General features: G+C 37.2%; 10 protein-coding genes across 10 annotated transcripts; 6 read left to right on the top strand and 4 right to left on the bottom strand.

Annotated features, from left to right (window-relative positions):
* Positions 1-229: 229 nt before the first annotated feature.
* SPS1 (putative serine/threonine protein kinase SPS1) lies at positions 230-1804 on the bottom strand (the record flags this gene model as incomplete). Its single annotated transcript, XM_071054244.1, has 1 exon — positions 230-1804. One exon carries the CDS (start codon positions 1802-1804, stop codon positions 230-232), a length of 1575 nt encoding a protein of 524 aa, XP_070908937.1.
* A 653-nt stretch (positions 1805-2457) lies between these two features.
* Positions 2458-3474, bottom strand: AGE1 (GTPase-activating protein AGE1; the record flags this gene model as incomplete). Its single annotated transcript, XM_071054243.1, has 1 exon — positions 2458-3474. The coding sequence occupies one exon, from the start codon at positions 3472-3474 to the stop codon at positions 2458-2460; it is 1017 nt and encodes a 338-aa protein (XP_070908936.1).
* A 264-nt stretch (positions 3475-3738) lies between these two features.
* SNA2 (Sna2p) lies at positions 3739-3963 on the top strand (the record flags this gene model as incomplete). Its single annotated transcript, XM_071054242.1, has 1 exon — positions 3739-3963. The coding sequence occupies one exon, from the start codon at positions 3739-3741 to the stop codon at positions 3961-3963; it is 225 nt and encodes a 74-aa protein (XP_070908935.1).
* Positions 3964-4276: 313 nt separating this feature from the next.
* On the top strand, positions 4277-5611 carry RBA50 (Rba50p; the record flags this gene model as incomplete). The annotated part of the gene is made up of 1 exon (XM_071054241.1): positions 4277-5611. One exon carries the CDS (start codon positions 4277-4279, stop codon positions 5609-5611), a length of 1335 nt encoding a protein of 444 aa, XP_070908934.1.
* A 1075-nt stretch (positions 5612-6686) lies between these two features.
* KRE28 (Kre28p) lies at positions 6687-7751 on the top strand (the record flags this gene model as incomplete). The annotated part of the gene is made up of 1 exon (XM_071054240.1): positions 6687-7751. The coding sequence occupies one exon, from the start codon at positions 6687-6689 to the stop codon at positions 7749-7751; it is 1065 nt and encodes a 354-aa protein (XP_070908933.1).
* A 403-nt stretch (positions 7752-8154) lies between these two features.
* On the bottom strand, positions 8155-9297 carry CAB1 (pantothenate kinase; the record flags this gene model as incomplete). The annotated part of the gene is made up of 1 exon (XM_071054239.1): positions 8155-9297. The coding sequence occupies one exon, from the start codon at positions 9295-9297 to the stop codon at positions 8155-8157; it is 1143 nt and encodes a 380-aa protein (XP_070908932.1).
* A 479-nt stretch (positions 9298-9776) lies between these two features.
* CPR5 (peptidylprolyl isomerase family protein CPR5) lies at positions 9777-10397 on the top strand (the record flags this gene model as incomplete). The annotated part of the gene is made up of 1 exon (XM_071054238.1): positions 9777-10397. The coding sequence occupies one exon, from the start codon at positions 9777-9779 to the stop codon at positions 10395-10397; it is 621 nt and encodes a 206-aa protein (XP_070908931.1).
* Positions 10398-10828: 431 nt separating this feature from the next.
* Positions 10829-13258, top strand: RSC3 (Rsc3p; the record flags this gene model as incomplete). Its single annotated transcript, XM_071054237.1, has 1 exon — positions 10829-13258. One exon carries the CDS (start codon positions 10829-10831, stop codon positions 13256-13258), a length of 2430 nt encoding a protein of 809 aa, XP_070908930.1.
* A 262-nt stretch (positions 13259-13520) lies between these two features.
* Positions 13521-14171, bottom strand: GPI11 (mannose-ethanolamine phosphotransferase GPI11; the record flags this gene model as incomplete). Its single annotated transcript, XM_071054236.1, has 1 exon — positions 13521-14171. One exon carries the CDS (start codon positions 14169-14171, stop codon positions 13521-13523), a length of 651 nt encoding a protein of 216 aa, XP_070908929.1.
* Positions 14172-15345: 1174 nt separating this feature from the next.
* On the top strand, positions 15346-16410 carry RNR4 (ribonucleotide-diphosphate reductase subunit RNR4; the record flags this gene model as incomplete). The annotated part of the gene is made up of 1 exon (XM_071054235.1): positions 15346-16410. The coding sequence occupies one exon, from the start codon at positions 15346-15348 to the stop codon at positions 16408-16410; it is 1065 nt and encodes a 354-aa protein (XP_070908928.1).
* Between the last annotated feature and the right edge of the window lie 207 nt (positions 16411-16617).

Raw genomic sequence — 16617 nt, 5'->3', positions numbered from 1 at the left:
AAAGTTACTAAAATGTTTATTTAAGTTTCATATTCGAATTAGTACATAAAATGAGTGGTTACACAAAAACTATAAAAAAACAGGTAGACACTAAGACCTTATTAATTGAATACAGTAAAGTGTTTTTTGTTGTTTTTTTTCAGTATTTAAATGGTTCAAATATTTACTACTTCATAGTATAGAGCTTATTGAACGTTGTAAAAGTTTTTGGATACGAATACAAAAGATTTCAGATTTTTTGTGAGTTCATATCTTGTTTTGCACAATAAGACCTTAAAGCATCAAGTCTGAGAGAAACCTCTTCAATGAAAACCTCACTAAATCCTGGAATTAAAGCTTCTACCGTATTGAACTGTGCTAAAATATTTTCTACATGTTGTTTTGTTGCTTTGTCGTGGGCTCTCTCTTTCATTCTTTTAAAAGAATGGACTATTATGTTTTTATGATAATCAAAACCTTCAATTGAAATGGTTGTATATTTATGTTTAGACACTTGATTTACGATTTTATTTTGTAGTTTATTTTTTGGCACCTCTGTTTGGTTATTGTGCTCGCTTTCTATATTGGGTGTTTGAGCATCAATCTCCATGCCAGAGCCTAGTTCATATTGATAATTTGGCTTAATATTAGTTGTGTATTTCTTGTATGACTTCTCACCTATCATCGGAGTAATTGGTGTTACTGTATCCTGTGCTGAGTTCACATAAGGACTGATCATGTCATTCGATATTGGACTTTCGAAAGCAGATTCGGTTCCATCCAAATTTGATAATAGTCCTGTATAGTCGGGTACACCTGTGTTACAGGTTTCCATAGAGGGGTGTTCTTGAACATCATATTTAGGACAAATTTTGCTATCTTTCCTAGATGTAGTAAAATCCCAAAGTTGTACACTCTCTGGTGAGTTTTCTTTGTAAATTTTATTCTGTAAAGGAAATTTTGGAACTTTCTCAGTTTTTTTTAATTTAATTTTAATTTCCTTTAACAGTTGTACATCATCTTGTAAATTATCGATTCTTATGTTCATTACAAATCTTGACGTTAAAAGGTCCTTGGCAGCAGGTCTAATTGTGGCATCCTTGATTAAGCACAAGGATACAAATTTTTTTGCATCTTCAGAAAATTCACCATGTAGTCTTGGTGCTTTCCTCTTTGGTATATTAGCAATTACCTTCATAGGATCATATTTTGACAACGGCGGTGAACCCTTCAACAGCTCCACTACTGTAATTCCAAGAGACCAAATGTCAGCCTTCTCATCATAGCCTGATAGCTCATTCGATACTACTTCAGGAGCCATCCAGTAAGGTGTACCCACAAAAGTACCTCTTCTAAAACTAGAAAGCAACCGTCCACTAACACCAAAATCGCTAAGCTTGACCTTACCTTCGTCTGTAAGTAGAACATTAGCCGCTTTTATGTCCCTGTGAATTTTTCTTTGAGAATGGAGATAGATTAATCCACATAATATTTCTCTGACTACATATCTAGTTTTAGGCTCTGGCAACCCATCTGTATAATGTAATCTTAATAGGTCCGAAACTGACCCACCACCACAATATTCCATAGCGATCCACATAGAAACGTCCTCAATCACTGTTGTTATATAAGTAGTTATATGTGGTGATCTTAGTTCAGCTAAGAAGAATATTTCCTGTGCAAGTAAATCGACATCTTCTTCTGAATTTTCTAAATTAACAACTTTTACAGCCACAACACTGTTCGACCAAGTATCCTGGGCCTTATAAACATCCCCAAAATTACCACGGCCAATGCAGTTCAGTATTTGAAACCTTTCAGCCATAACAGATGTTAAATATTGTAGCTCAGTGACTAATAAAGGTGTCTGTATTCTAATCTTATATATTTACACCGTTTAAAGAAAGTCAACGCTACAAAAAAAAATTCGAATATAACTTAGATTTATTTTTAATCAAATTAATGAAGTATTATCATATATAGGTTTATATTATAGATTTCAATGAAACATTGCCTTTCTGTTTAATTTTAGTGCTAACTACATTAGGGATAGATTACACAAATTCTTGTATTTGCCCTTATGTAAAATACACAAAACGAGAGAAGCCATACCGCAGATAGCTCAATTTGTATTTCTTGCTATATCTATCCGTTGAAAAGAGATGTTATATGTATCAAGACACAAAAAAATATGGTAAATATAGGACCATTTGAGATTCAAAGATATTGTTCGTTCAGTATAAATAATGAACTTGTTTACGTTAAAAGAGATATAGTGAATTTCTTATTTCGATGCAGAAATATTATAATATATGAATTATTTAGTATAGTATATAACATCTTGATGATAAGGAAATGAGTTAAAAAATGATATTAACAGTTAATAATTATTTTCTATATGAACTTTATCAGGTATATGAGCTGTATTCTTGACTCGATATATGCGTTATGGTAATTATTCTTTGCCTTGATATGCTTTTAAGATTTTTTGTTAGGATCTCTTCTGGAAATTGATCTGTGTATTGAGAGAATATTTGTAGGCGATGCAAGACTCCAGCGCTTCTTATTCAACGCTGCTGACAATGGGCCATTAGTTCTGGACATTTCAAATGGTGTTGGCTGTGTATCTATATGTAACTTCCTCTTCGCATCTCTTACAGTGCTGGACCTCTTCGGTACTCCATTTGTGCCTCTAGGCTTGTCGTTATCACTGTTGCTATTTGCGATTGCGTGTGAATATGTGGTGTACATGCTATGTCGCGACGACCAGTACAGTTTCGCCGTCGGCGTGAGTACTACCTCCGTACTATTTATCGTGCTGTCATCGTCTATAAGCAGTCCATTCAGGAGAAGGAACTCTGTAAGATAGTATATTGGTGTATCATGTGCCGCAACGTAGAACTGCTCCAGCGACATCTGGAACAAAGTAGGCTTCTGTAGTCCATATTCTAGGCACAGCTCTTTGAGACTGTGCTTCGCCGACGCCAGCGTGGTCTGTATCATGTATATGGAGTTCGAATGTATGGCCTGCACTAGTCCGTGCAACTCCAAGTCCAGCAACTCTTGGTCCGTGGTGGCTTTATTCGTCTGCTTCATGTCCGCGGTCCGGCTCGGCGCAACATATTTCTTCGCCATATACTTATCCATTATAAATTTACTTCGCTCCTCCGCAGTCACATCCTTCCCAATCTTCCTCGCAACAGGCAAAGTAGCCTCATATATCGCATTCACATTCTTATTGAACACATGCCGACTCAACAAGTACTTCAACTCCGGATTCGAATGCAGATCGTCCATATTCAAAGACCGGATCTTAGATATATGCGACCCCATAGACCGATGCACACCGCCACAATGTATACACACAACACACAACAGATTTATCGACACCCAGTCCACATTACTCCGAGACCCACAATCACAACACCGCTTGTTAGACTCATGAAGCCGCCTTACCTGGGCCCATATCTCACTTGGCCGGTTCAGCCTCTCCATTTGCTACTATATTCTCAATCCTCTACCTTACGAAGCCCTTAGTTGGTAACTGATATAGTTATATGTAGCTTCTAGTGTATTTCAGCCTACACTTTTTTCTTATTCCCTATTTTCCCAACGCCCAAAGGAAAAGCCCGAATTTTTATCTTATAAGGGGGGGGGCCCACTCTACAAAGAAACTGGAAGGGCTAATTACTTCTTCTAAACACAACCAAAGCTTATTATCATTCTATTTGAGTTTAAGACTTTTATTTTATTTAAATGATGCACGCTAGAGATTGGTTTTTGGTATTTATCGCAGTGTTTCTGCCACCTGTTGCCGTGGGGCTCCGCCGCGGGTTCTGCTCAAAGGACATGTTGGTGAATGTCCTGTTATTCGTCCTCGGGTTCTTCCCAGGCTTGATCCACGCCCTATACATCATCTCCTGCCATCCTTACGAGCAAGAGAACCACTACCAGAGTGCTAACTCCCAATACGGATCTGTCTGATTGCCTACCTCCACATCCTTACCCTTCCCCCCGATAAGTAAGGGACGTCTCTTTCTCATATATTCACACAACACTGCTTCACTGCTTCACTGCTTCACTGCTTCATTGCTACTTTATTATGCGATACCCACCTTTATATTGTTTAGCTTATAGGTAATCATATTTATATATCCTTAGAAATGACCGTAGGAGGTTTTTATGTAAGAGCTGAAATTTTATATATGAATAAAAAAAAAATTTGCGATGAGCTACTATATATATTAAATATAGTACTACATGAAGACTGAAAATAAGGAAAGAGTCAAGAATTAAAATGGATCTTCTTGGAGATATTGTTGAGAAGGATGTTGGTGAAGTTGTGGAAGTGCAGGAGTTGCCGGAGAGTGGGTTTCCGGAGTTGTATAAGCCAGAGAAGGTGTCATCATGGAGGAGTCGGTTTAAGCAAAAGCAGATGAATAAACGTGGATCGAAAGAGAGGGGACAACCAGGCGTAAAACGAGAACCACAACCACAACCAGAGGCAAAAGAAGAAGAAGAGTCTGAGGCACAGAAAATTCATCGGGAGAATCTGGAGTATATGAGACGTATGACACCAGAGCAGCTCGCTCGTGAGAGGCAAGAGCTCATGGAGTCGCTGGACCCTAAGCTGATCGCTAAGATGCTGAAGAACGTGCAAAAGTCGGATAAGATTTTTGCTGAGATTGAGGGTGCCTCTGGTACATGGGTTGGTGGTACTAACGAGAACGTTAAAGGTGTCGAAGACTTGCCACCGTTGGACGAAGATTTGGTCAATAAGGCTCTGGAGGTTGAGAACACGCAAACGAAACCGAAGAGTTTGACAGAGAAACAGGTTACTATTGCAGAACCCGATACAAATGAAGAAGGGGATGGGGAAACTTTTCCGCCCTTAGATGATGACGATGTCGCTCCACTAGATTACCAGATGGCGCAGAGCATCGACCACATGGCTAATGAAGATCTACTAAAGGATGTACATTTTGTAAGACCAACTCAGCAGGAAGATGAAACGGAGCCTCTCGATATCAATGACCCTGAATTTAATGAAAAGTTACACCAAAAGTACTTCCCAGATTTGCCTAAGGATATAGACAAGCTGAAATGGATGGCACCACTACCTCAGGATAATGTCAATTCCAATGTCGATGACGTTACCGAATGTAGGTTCGATTTTAAGGGTAATCTAGTACCTCCCAATAGGTCTATTGACTCAACCCAATCCGGATTGCATCATCATTCAGAGAACCAGCACTTGGCGGGATACACTATTATAGAACTAGCGCACTTGGCCAGATCACAGTTTCCATCACAAAGAACAATTGCAATCAGAACCCTGGGCAGAATCTTGTACAAGCTAGGGAAGCAGCACTACAATGACCAGCTGATTGTTGAAGTCAACGACGCTACGGAGGCCGAGGAAGCCACTAAGCATATTTACATGATGTTTTGGGAGCTTGTGAAGGACGCCCAAGTAATACAACTTCTAGAACTTGGTTCTGATGAGAAATTTACCAAGAACTTATCCATAAGGAACTACTCAATAGAAGCACTTTGGCTGTGGAAACAAGGTGGTGGTAACAAGTATAAGAATGATAAGCAAGACTCAACTAAGAAAGTAGGTACCAGATAAATTATTTATAGAAGTAGCATATAGATCATATGTAGTTGTTGCCTATGAATACAGAAAATCAATAATTGAAAGGCTCTAACGAGCTCCAATTGCTGTCTGTTAGAAACGAAATAGATATTGAGTAGGCGAAGTAAAGCCACCTATTTCATTTCGTAGCGTGCAGATTTATTATTTGCATACATATTGTGTGCAGCCTTAACGCAGATCAGCTGGGAAGAATGAAATAAAAATAGCATATATCCCCAAAAAAAAAATCGGTATGATCAGATATAAAAACCAAACACAAAAGAAAAGAACTTTCTTAAAGTGGTTTTCAATTACTGTACCAATTTTTTATAATCATTGGAAACAATAACAGATATAAGCCAAAGACAAAATATGAAAGAACTCCATAAAGTAGTGTCGGTAGCCATTCTGAAATTAGTACCATTTCTTCCATCATTCCCTATAAGCTCATAGTACACAAAAGGAAGCATTAGTTTTGATCAATTACTTTTTTGAGGACAAAACAAGAACTGTAACATCCAAATAAAAGAAATAAATCAAGAAGCAATAGTCCCTCTAGATAAAAGAGCCCATAGTTCTGATATGCTAACTTTCACACATATATTTGTAATAATCATATCCACACTATAGGTACATCATTCTTTGCATATTGACACATTCACTGGGTACAGAAGAATACTTGGATATCGAAAGAATATCCAACCCAGCAAACTTAAGTTGTGCAAGAAAAAAAAAAGTGATAAAAGCACTTTTAAGACCACGGATAGAAAAACGCTATCCGTGCCGCGAGAACTCTCACTTACGAGGTCTTGGTACTTTATCACAGTATCATTAATGATATTAGGTTATCGAAACAATAAATATATTCAATTGTAACTAGTAATTCCTCATTGCTTAAAGCTGTGAAAAAAAAAATTTTTCTTTGTAATGATGCTCATCGCGTTTTTAAATATTTTTTGGCAGCGAAGGCTGTTTGATTTGAAAAAATCCATTTTAAGAATTCAATCACGTTAATAAATATTAGGGTTATAACTCATTTCTGTTTGGATAGCTAAGGCAAACAGCTTATATGCAATTCGAGGAGCAATTATCTGTTCTACAAGAGGCTGTTACTAGCTCTAGTGAGCGGGTTCTTGCTATTCAAGAGGAGCGTGCTAATAGTACGCTAAAGGAAATTGATCAATCTATTCGTAAACTTGTGGGTGATGTAGGGTATCTGGAAGTTGATGGAGAGTTTGAGGTTGATCCTCGTGAACTTAAAGGTAAATCAGTGGAGCTGGACTCCCTTCTAGAGTTTTTGAAACAGTTATATTGGAAGCAAGAGACTTTGGACCTGTTTCTCAAATATACAGTAGCGTCAAATGTCGAAGACATTGTGAAATCAGAGGATAGCCCCGAATATATATCGTTAGAGTCAGAGGTTTCGCATTTACAGAGGGAGATGTTGAGTAGGAATGGGACTATTAAGGGTATTTCTGAGGCAATTGAACATACATCGCAACAAATCGCTGAACGTCAGGACAAGATCAACGAAGTATACCTAGATACAAGCAATGAACTCAGCTCGTGTTGGGATTTGCTTGATGAATTGAAGGACTTACAAGAGGATAAGAATAATAAACAGAAAGTAGAAGAAAACGGGGAAGAAGACGAGGATATTAAGAATGTTAAGGAATGTTATAAGGAATGGGAAAGTATTGAAAATCTAACGAAACTCCATAATAACTTACAGTTTCAAGTCGAGGAAATATCGTCAGTGCGAAATACTATGGAAACCTCAGAAAAAGAATCGTCTATTGAAAAATTACAGGAACTTCAGTATTTGATTGATTTGTGGAAAAAAAGAATATTTTTTACAATAAGTGATAAAGTCTCAGATCTACTGTTATTTCCATATTCAAGAAAAGTTCAAATGAAGATTGCTAATGCTTATACACTTATATTGCAATTTGATGCTAAGAAAACCCACGACGGAAAGACAACAGTTAATGATATAGAGATATACGAGCAAAGTGGTCCATCAATTGTACCGATGACCGCAATACAAAACAGCTGCAAAAAGAAGTACCGGGGACATTCTGATATACTGTTGATAATACAGGATATCGTTGAAACGTTATCCCAGCAAAAATAAATAAAATTGACTGGTAGTCAGTTGTAATATTATATCTTATTGTAATAATTTTAATAAGGACTTGTTCTATTATGGACAGGGTCGCATCTTACTACTATATTAATGACAACATATGAAAAGAAAATATTAAGGATGCAAGATATATAGTTAGTAGTTACATACCCTAGTAATTGAATAGTTGATGGGTTCATGTTAGTATTATATCGTTACAGCATGAGAAATCCAAACAAAAAAATAAGGATAATGAAAAATGTAATAACAAAAACAAAAAATAAAGAAAACAAATATATTAAAAATGACGATTGCAAAACAATGAAAAAGAACAAAAATTCTTGAAGCCTATAATTAGGTTATTAACTTTCTTTTTTTGTAAATTTCCTTCTTTTTTTTTTGCTTTTTTTTTTTAATGCAGCTCTAATGCATCTAAGAAAGCACCCATCGCTCCTAGGAACCCTTCATGTTTTAAGAAAAATGCCTGCTTAGAGCTCTCAGTCCAAAAGTTTATGGCGTAGCTCAGGGTGTTCATAGTCGTTAGGTGACCTCTTATGTAGGATCCTCCGAAATAGATATTTTGAACGTTATGTATTTTAGCCTGTAAGTAGGCAATCTGACCAATGTTGTTAGAGACTGCATACAGTAGGCTCTTACATATGTCTTCATTCTTGAAACTCTTGTTTCTCTGTTTTATGCAATTTGTACAGGTAAGTTGTTCGTTTTCTGCATCAGCGCCAGCGTCCGATTCTTGGTCCGCTGAGCTGCCGTTCGTAGACTTTTGTGAATGAGTCATACATTTGCCGTTATTCAAATTGTGGTGATTCCTGTCCTGGAATACTTTCCCAAAGGAACTTGCTATATGTGTTGATTTCAGTCCGATCTTATTGTAGTCCGTACCGTAAATGTCTCCTACAAGCATGTCGACATGAGTGTTGTCGCCCGCCTGGGCCCAGTTCAACATCTCGTCATAGCTCTGAGCTCCGGTAATCAACGACAACAGTCCCCATAGTGTACCACCACCCAATGACGAGCCCCCAACTCTAGTGAACACATTAGGTGCATCCACCTTGAGCATCGACACACCAGAGCCAATATTTACAAGCATGTATGGGTATATCGTAGGCTGCGCAGTAGGCGACGACGCCACGGTCTCAACGATCTTCTCACCTTCAAGATCGGTGTACGTGAACACTTCGTCCCGTACCTGGTGTATAAAGAAGTCCAGTCCTTTAGCAAGACCCTCCATCTCTTCAAACTTACTGAAATTATGCACCCCAGGAAACCTCTCGACGATTAGGTCATTGAACTTAAATGCACCACCTCCAGTAGCCACTATCTGCGTCGTACCATGATCTCCTCCATTGTATTTACTGATCACTTCATCCAACAAAGCCAACAATAACTCAATCCTTGCCGTCTCAACAGTATCGAAGTATATCAGCCCGCTATCCAATGGCGAAAACACAACCTTCGCCAAAGACCCACCAATATCAATTGCAATGGTAAACAACCTCCGAGAGTAATCACAATCCCGAAACTCCATCGAATGCATTATATTTACAAAAAAAAAAAAAATTAATAGTATATTATATCACACTTTCAAAAATAGTAATAGGTCAAATCGTTTCTTATGAGTAATAAAGATTGGTGATCGATTAGATTTGGCACTACTTTTTTATTTTATTTCTTTTGCTTAGTTTTTGTTTTTCCACGTCTGGCTCTAGACTTTCGAGTTTTTCAACTTTTGGTGATGGGGCTTCTCGGAGAAAGGTAAAAAGGTGTCTTCCTGTTTAAAAAGTCAATGGGTTTAAAAACGTCGAAAGTTTCGCTTCTTTTGGGATTTTTGGGTTTGTTGATTATTCGTTGTCCATTTAAAAAAAAAAAAAAAGATTAAAAGCAAAAAAAAAAGGTGTTTAAACGAATTTTGTTATAAAAAAGACCCTTTTTTTTTTAATTCAAATATTCTATATATTAATTTTTTTTATATATAGATTAATAAGTGGAAAGAGAGATATATAAAAACGATTAACTATGAAGTTTACTGGTTTTTTGTTTACGCTGTTGATGTTTTTGGGTTTTGTGAGTGCAGCCCAAACTGAGATTACTCACAAGGTCTACTTTGACATTGAGCATGGTGGAGAGTCCGTTGGTCGTATTGTCATGGGTCTGTATGGTAAGGTTGTTCCAAAGACCGTTGAGAACTTCTATGAGTTGACCATTAGCGACGACAGCAAGATGGGCTACATCAACTCTGTCTTCCACAGAGTTATCCCAAAGTTCATGATTCAAGGTGGTGACTTCACTCACGGCACTGGTGTCGGTGGTAAGTCTATCTACGGTGCTAGGTTCCCTGACGAGAACTTTTCCTTGAAGCACGACAAACCAGGTCTATTGTCCATGGCTAACGCCGGTAAGGACACTAACGGGTCCCAGTTCTTCATCACCACCGTCACCACCCCTTGGTTAGACGGCAAGCACGTCGTCTTCGGTGAGGTCATTGAGGGTATGGACGTCGTCACCTACATCGAAAACGTCAAGACCGACCCAAGAAACAACAGACCTCTCAAGGACGTCGTCATCGCTCAATGCGGTGAATTGGAAACTGCCCCATTGGGTAACATGCCAAGAGATGTCCCAGATGACGAGTTGTAGATAAAGACCTCTTCGTCTGCCAAATACAGCACACCACAACAAAGGAGAAGAATGACGATGATAATCATATACTAAATAAATAGCTAAGTATAATTATTTATGTTTTGCCAAATATTATATATATGGCATCAAAAGTGATGTCATTTTTAACGTCATAGTTTTTTTTGGGTGTTTTTCAACTTTCATTTTCGACGCCTTTTATCCATCTGATCACCTGCGAGAGCTGGGAAATGCTATAATTGTATACAGCGATCTATGTATACAGGTTACGATTATATGTTGTATAAGTCGGATTTTGAAGGTGGTACACTGGAGGATCATTGGTATATTATAAATCAAGGAGGACAGGAGTTAATTTTGTTGTTTTATCCCCTTTTCGCTGTATATTTTTTGGGCTATTATTACTTCTTTTTTTTTCAGTATTATCACAAATGGCGATGGATATTCGTGGTAGGAAGATGCGTAAGCCGCCAGCTTGCGTGCAATGTAGGCGGAGGAAAGTTGGTTGTGATAGAGTAAAGCCAGTGTGTGGTAACTGTAGTCGTAATGGTAAGAACGACTGTTTCTATCCGGATGTTCCGGGGCAATATGTGCAATCTAACTCGCAGATACAAGCTGCTGCTGCCTCTGCTGCTGCTGCATTGAATGGTAATGGAATGATGGCAAACTCGGGAGATTTGTCTTCGATTGACCAGATTAGGGAATATAATACAAGGTTGCAGCTTCTGAACAGTGAGGGCAAAGAGATTCCGGAGGGGCCTAGGCAGTATGTACCAAGGACTACCACATTTCCCAGTACAAAACAGGTGCCTAGTACCAGCAACTTGAAAACTAACCTGAACTGGGTACAAGGACCTGCAATCTTCACTAACGAGAACACTGGGTACGGACAAGATGAAGCAGTTCTAAAGGAATTAGACTTTTTGAAGGGAAGAATAATAGAGTTACGACAAGTAATAGGAAAAGGTGTTGATGATATAGATCTAGAATGGTCAGTAAATCCAAAGGTAAATGAAATTAAGAAAAATGAAGATGAGTTCGTAAAGAAAAGAAGGCTGGAAAGTGAAAATTCAATTAATACTAATTTATTAGAAGAGCACATTGATGAATTGAATGAGTATAGAGATGTCGACCCCAATTTCCTGGACGAAAAAGAAATATTTGATATATTGGAATGTAGCGATTATGATTCCAGTAGAAAAGAAATAATGGGTTATTTAAGAAATAATTCTAAGAACTCACTTTTCAGTTCATGTTCCATTTTTGCTATGGACCCGTTTCTATATAACCAGTTTTTGAAGAGAATTGACTCTAATATTGCAGAAAAATATGCCAATAAGTTTAAAACGTGGAAGGAGAAGAAGATGGAAGGAAAGCAATTCAAGAAGGATGATATATTAGTTAAATTGCCAGATAAGACACATACAAAAGATATTATTGGTATGTACAATAACATCGTTATTGAGGCTGCTTCATTAATACCAGTGTTGAATGGATATAATCTTGTTGAATTAGTTGATAGATTATTTGCAATGGGTTCGACTTTCGACGTGACAAAGCTTCCCCTGGCACAATTATTCCGCTTAGGTGAGATTAATATGTGTTTATTATTGTGTTATCAATCTATTATTTCGTCTGTATTGTTGACTCTAAAGGATGAAATGAATAACCTATTCTCTGAACTTCAGGCTATGGTTCCTACACTTGAAAGTAACATGTTTACAATTAAGTCTCAAATTGAACGTAGAGAAGACTCTGAGAATAGATTAGATTATGTTAAGTTCATTTCATTATGGAAGCTATACTCAACGATTTCTGCGACATTTTCTGACGCTGTTGATAATGATGAAGATGCCAATTTGGGGATATTATTTGGGATCAGTCATGAACATAGCAATAGCACAAACATGTTGCTTTGGAATTTCATTGAAAAGAACTATCAATTTAGACACTTACTAAGAGGTGAAATACCTGTATTAACGCTTTCCACCTCTCTGAATACCGCATATGTTAGAGATCCCGTCTATGATGCCGATAAGTCACTTCTATTGACAGAGGCAGAAGTAGTGAAGTACCTACTCTCCACAGATGAGAAACTATCTATTGAAAAAGTTAAATATCATAGAGATGATCTGAAGATGCAACATGCTAATTGTATGAGAAATTGTACAACAGTAGCAATGAATATAAATAGCGTCAATGACACTGTTATCAACAAAAATTTATTGATATTCATTAGTTACTTGTTAATGCTACAATATGAAAAAATAACTGATTTAGAAAATTATAAGTTGAATTACTTAGAGTTCATAAGGATAACTCAAGAAACTATATTCTACATCTTCTCTAACTTAGCTCAAGTGAAATTTACTGGCCATGAATTCCTATATGTCAACAATTTTTTCAAAGTTCTTGAAAACATAGCGTTCATGTACCTTGGAGGATATGAAAGATCAGAGAGAGAATACAGTGAACTGGATGATGAGAATTCAAAGAGAGAAAATCGATTTCATTCAGGATTATGTTTTCTGATATTACAGAAACTGCATATGTTAGTTAGAGACTATTCTAAGAATTGTAGGGTAGTTAATCTACAGGCTACAAAACTGCTAACCACTTTAGAAACTATATTATCCCATAGATTTGAACCAGTTGATGTAAGCAGACCGAATATCTTTAAATCGATATCAAATGATACTCTTCGGACGTTTAACACCAAATTATATCAGCTTTCTGAGGCATTGGTGAAGAAAGAGTTTTATGAAGGTGGGATAAAGTATGACCCAAAAAATTGGGACAGCATTGGAATTACCGATGAAAACATAGTAAATGTGCTGGAAGCTTTTTATGCCATTAATTGAGAAGTAAAAGGATTTAGGTTACGTTTCTTAATATTTTTTTATATTTTATAGAACCAACTATAAATTTAGGGTTGTAACAATAGACATTCATTAAGTAAAACAATTTTATTTATTACTGACCATTTTTCGTTTAATATATCTCTATCAAATTGGATTTATTTCAATGCTCAGATACTAAATATAATGATTATCTAATATACAATGCACGATCAATTACGTCATTAAAGGTGAATAAAAAGGTTGATTCGGCGGATGATATGCCCTAGATATAAGCACCAATTGAGTAACCTACAAAGGCACCGAGATAGCCACCAATCACAATTGGGATTGGCCAAGCTTGCCAATCGCGGTCCCAATCCAATGGAATCACGACACAACTGATCCAACAACCGACCACAATCATAATAAAATATTTCTTCCAGATTCCTACTTTAAAATCACATGTGAAGAGCGAGTAGACAGCTGGGTAGGCCAAATAGGAACAATGCAATGCCAACAGCCATGTCTCTTCGATTAATTCCAACAACGGAGCGCCAAATAGGATGATAATAGCTAGCACAGGTATGGATAGCAGACCGCAGGCTAACAAAGAGAAAAATGCCAGTGAATATTTAAATTTCAGTCTCTTATTTCCGTAAATGGTAGACTTATTCAATTGGAAGATGGTGTAAAGAATTTGGCAAGGTACCAAACAAAGCAATAACTTCACGGTGTCATAGTTTGGTAATACTTTAATGTAAACCCACACAAGCACCAGCAAGTGCCATGGGATTGTAAGCCACGTTTTCCTTATGAATACCGGGGGTCTGTCGTGATTGTCGTTCTTTTTCTTATGGTGATGTTGTGTCTGCGTAATATCATCCGAGAAAGAAACACTCTTGTGTTTTCTTCCGGTTCTCTGCTTCACGGGCATGATTAGTTTGTATATTGTTTTTACGACTTGGAGTATTTACTATCTAAAACTTTATGTCTTTCTTTTAATGTATGTGAAGCAAATACAACTTAACGGGTTGTCTCTAAAATGAGTGTGTGTGTGCGTGTGTGTATGAAAGCGTGGAAAAATAAAAATACATAGCGTTCTTCTTTTTTTAATATTACTTCAATATAGTAAGTCCATAATATAAATACATTATGGTTGTTTGGCCGAGCGGTCTAAGGCGCCTGATTCAAGTTTAAACACTTACTACATTACAATGTAGGACACTCAGGTATCGTAAGATGCAAGAGTTCGAATCTCTTAGCAACCATTATTTTTTTGAATACATTTTTTTTGAAATATTTTTTTTTTAATATTTAGCGGGCACTGCTACAAAGCCCCATTCACAAATACAAAACAATAAACACCTCATATAAACATCTCACAGTAGCATCTCATATTAATAACATCACATAGTAATAATACAATAACATCATAGTAATAATACAATAACATCATAACAATACAATAACATCATAACAATACAATAACAATAGCATCTCATAGTAATAACAATAGCATCTCATAGTAATAACAATAGCATCACATTAAGACGTCATTCATGGCACCCCTATTACTAATACTGTAGTCATTTCATATCCCCTTAACAAAAAAATGTAAACAAAAAAAACAAGTGTGAGACGCGTAAACAAAGGATAATAAACGCGTTAAACGAAATCAATAAGTAAATAAATAACAAAAAATAAAAAAAGGGCACTCACACAGAAAAAATCGTGGAAAGATTGTATTTATTATTCCGGGTAAGCTAAAGGGAAGAAAGAGGAATCCCATCAGATTTTTTTTCCAGTTTTTGGTTGGAAGAGACAATGGGATTGCTCAGAATGTGTCGTAGGACAGGGCGTATAGAGACAAAAAAGCAAAAAAAAAAATTTTCCTTCTGTATGTTCCCTGGGTGTGTGTGTGAGTTATATTGGCATAAGAAAGGGAAATTTGATATATAAAGAGAGATAGTTATTTTAAAAAAAATAAAAATACAAAATCAAATATTTGTCTTGTTATACTTTAAAGATTTGTAATATCTATATTGCAATTGAATTGACTTGAATAGCTATAACTATAAAAAATTCACAAAAAAAAAAAAAAAGAGACAATGAATGTTACTAGTGAGGAGCACCAGAAATTATTTAAGAAGTATGAGGCTGAACGTCATCATATGAAGGAAGCTGAGAAGGATGAGGTTTTGTTGATGGAGAACAAGCGTAGATTTGTTATGTTTCCAATCAAGTTCCATGAGATCTGGAACGCTTACAAGAAGGTTGAGGCTGCTTTCTGGACTGCTGAGGAGATAGAGCTTGCCAAGGATGTGCAGGACTTTGAGAAGTTGACAGAGGGCCAAAAGGAGTACCTAGGTAACTTCCTTGCCATCTTCACATGGACTGACCACGCTACCAACAAGAACATTGTCGAGAAGTTCTCTGCTGAGCTACAGAACCCAGAAGGTAAGTCTTTCTACGGGTTCCAGATTATGATGGAGAACATCTACGACGAGATCTACTCCATGATGGTTGACGCCTTCTTCCACGACGTCAAGAACATCCCAATGTTCAAGCAAGTCTGCCAACAGGAGGAGATCAAGGCCAAGTCCGCTTGGTCTCAACGTTGGGTCTTCGATGAGGACACCTTGTACGCTGAAAGACTGGTCGCCTCCGCCGCTAAGGAAGGTATCTTCGGTAGCGGTGCGTTCGCCTCTTTGTTCTGGTTAACTAAGGAGAAGAACATCATGCCTGGTCTACAGATGGCCGCTGAGCACATCTGCAGAGACCGTGGCTTCTACGCTGACTTCGCCGTCCTTCTGTTCGCTCACTTGAGAGCTAAGCCAAACCAAAAGATCGTCGAACAGATTATTGTCGAAGCCGTCGAGATCGAAAAGGCCCACTACACCAACTCTCTACCAGTTCAAAAGCTAGGTGTCCCAGTCGAAGAAATCAACCAGTACATTGAGTACATGGCTGACAAGATACTCACCGCCTTCGGTAACGAAAAATACTACAATAGCACCAACCCATTCCCATTCATGGAAAACGCTACCACCATTGGTAAGACTAACTTCTTCGAAAAGAAGATCTCTGACTACCAACAAGCTACTACTACTACTAACAAGCCAGCTGAGTCCGTCGCAAGCAGTGACAAGATTAAGTTCGACTCTGACTTCTAGTTGTACCTTTAATTCTTACAGCTTCTCTTTTCTTCTTTTATTAAAGAATTCTCTTCTATAGAAATCGTTTATTTTGTTTTTTTGTGTTTTTTATCTCATCTTATATATACGACTTTAACGTTCATAATATACGTAACTACAAATGTTCTCTTTCTGATCTTTATACAATTTGTTAATGGACATTATTCTTTTTAACTTATAAATTAG

The sequence above is a fragment of the Nakaseomyces bracarensis genome (genome assembly GCF_045282275.1).
Source record: "Nakaseomyces bracarensis strain CBM3 chromosome Unknown Scaff13_0, whole genome shotgun sequence".
Lineage (NCBI taxonomy): Eukaryota > Fungi > Ascomycota > Saccharomycetes > Saccharomycetales > Saccharomycetaceae > Nakaseomyces > Nakaseomyces bracarensis.
This window is presented reverse-complemented; position numbering and strand designations above follow the sequence as displayed.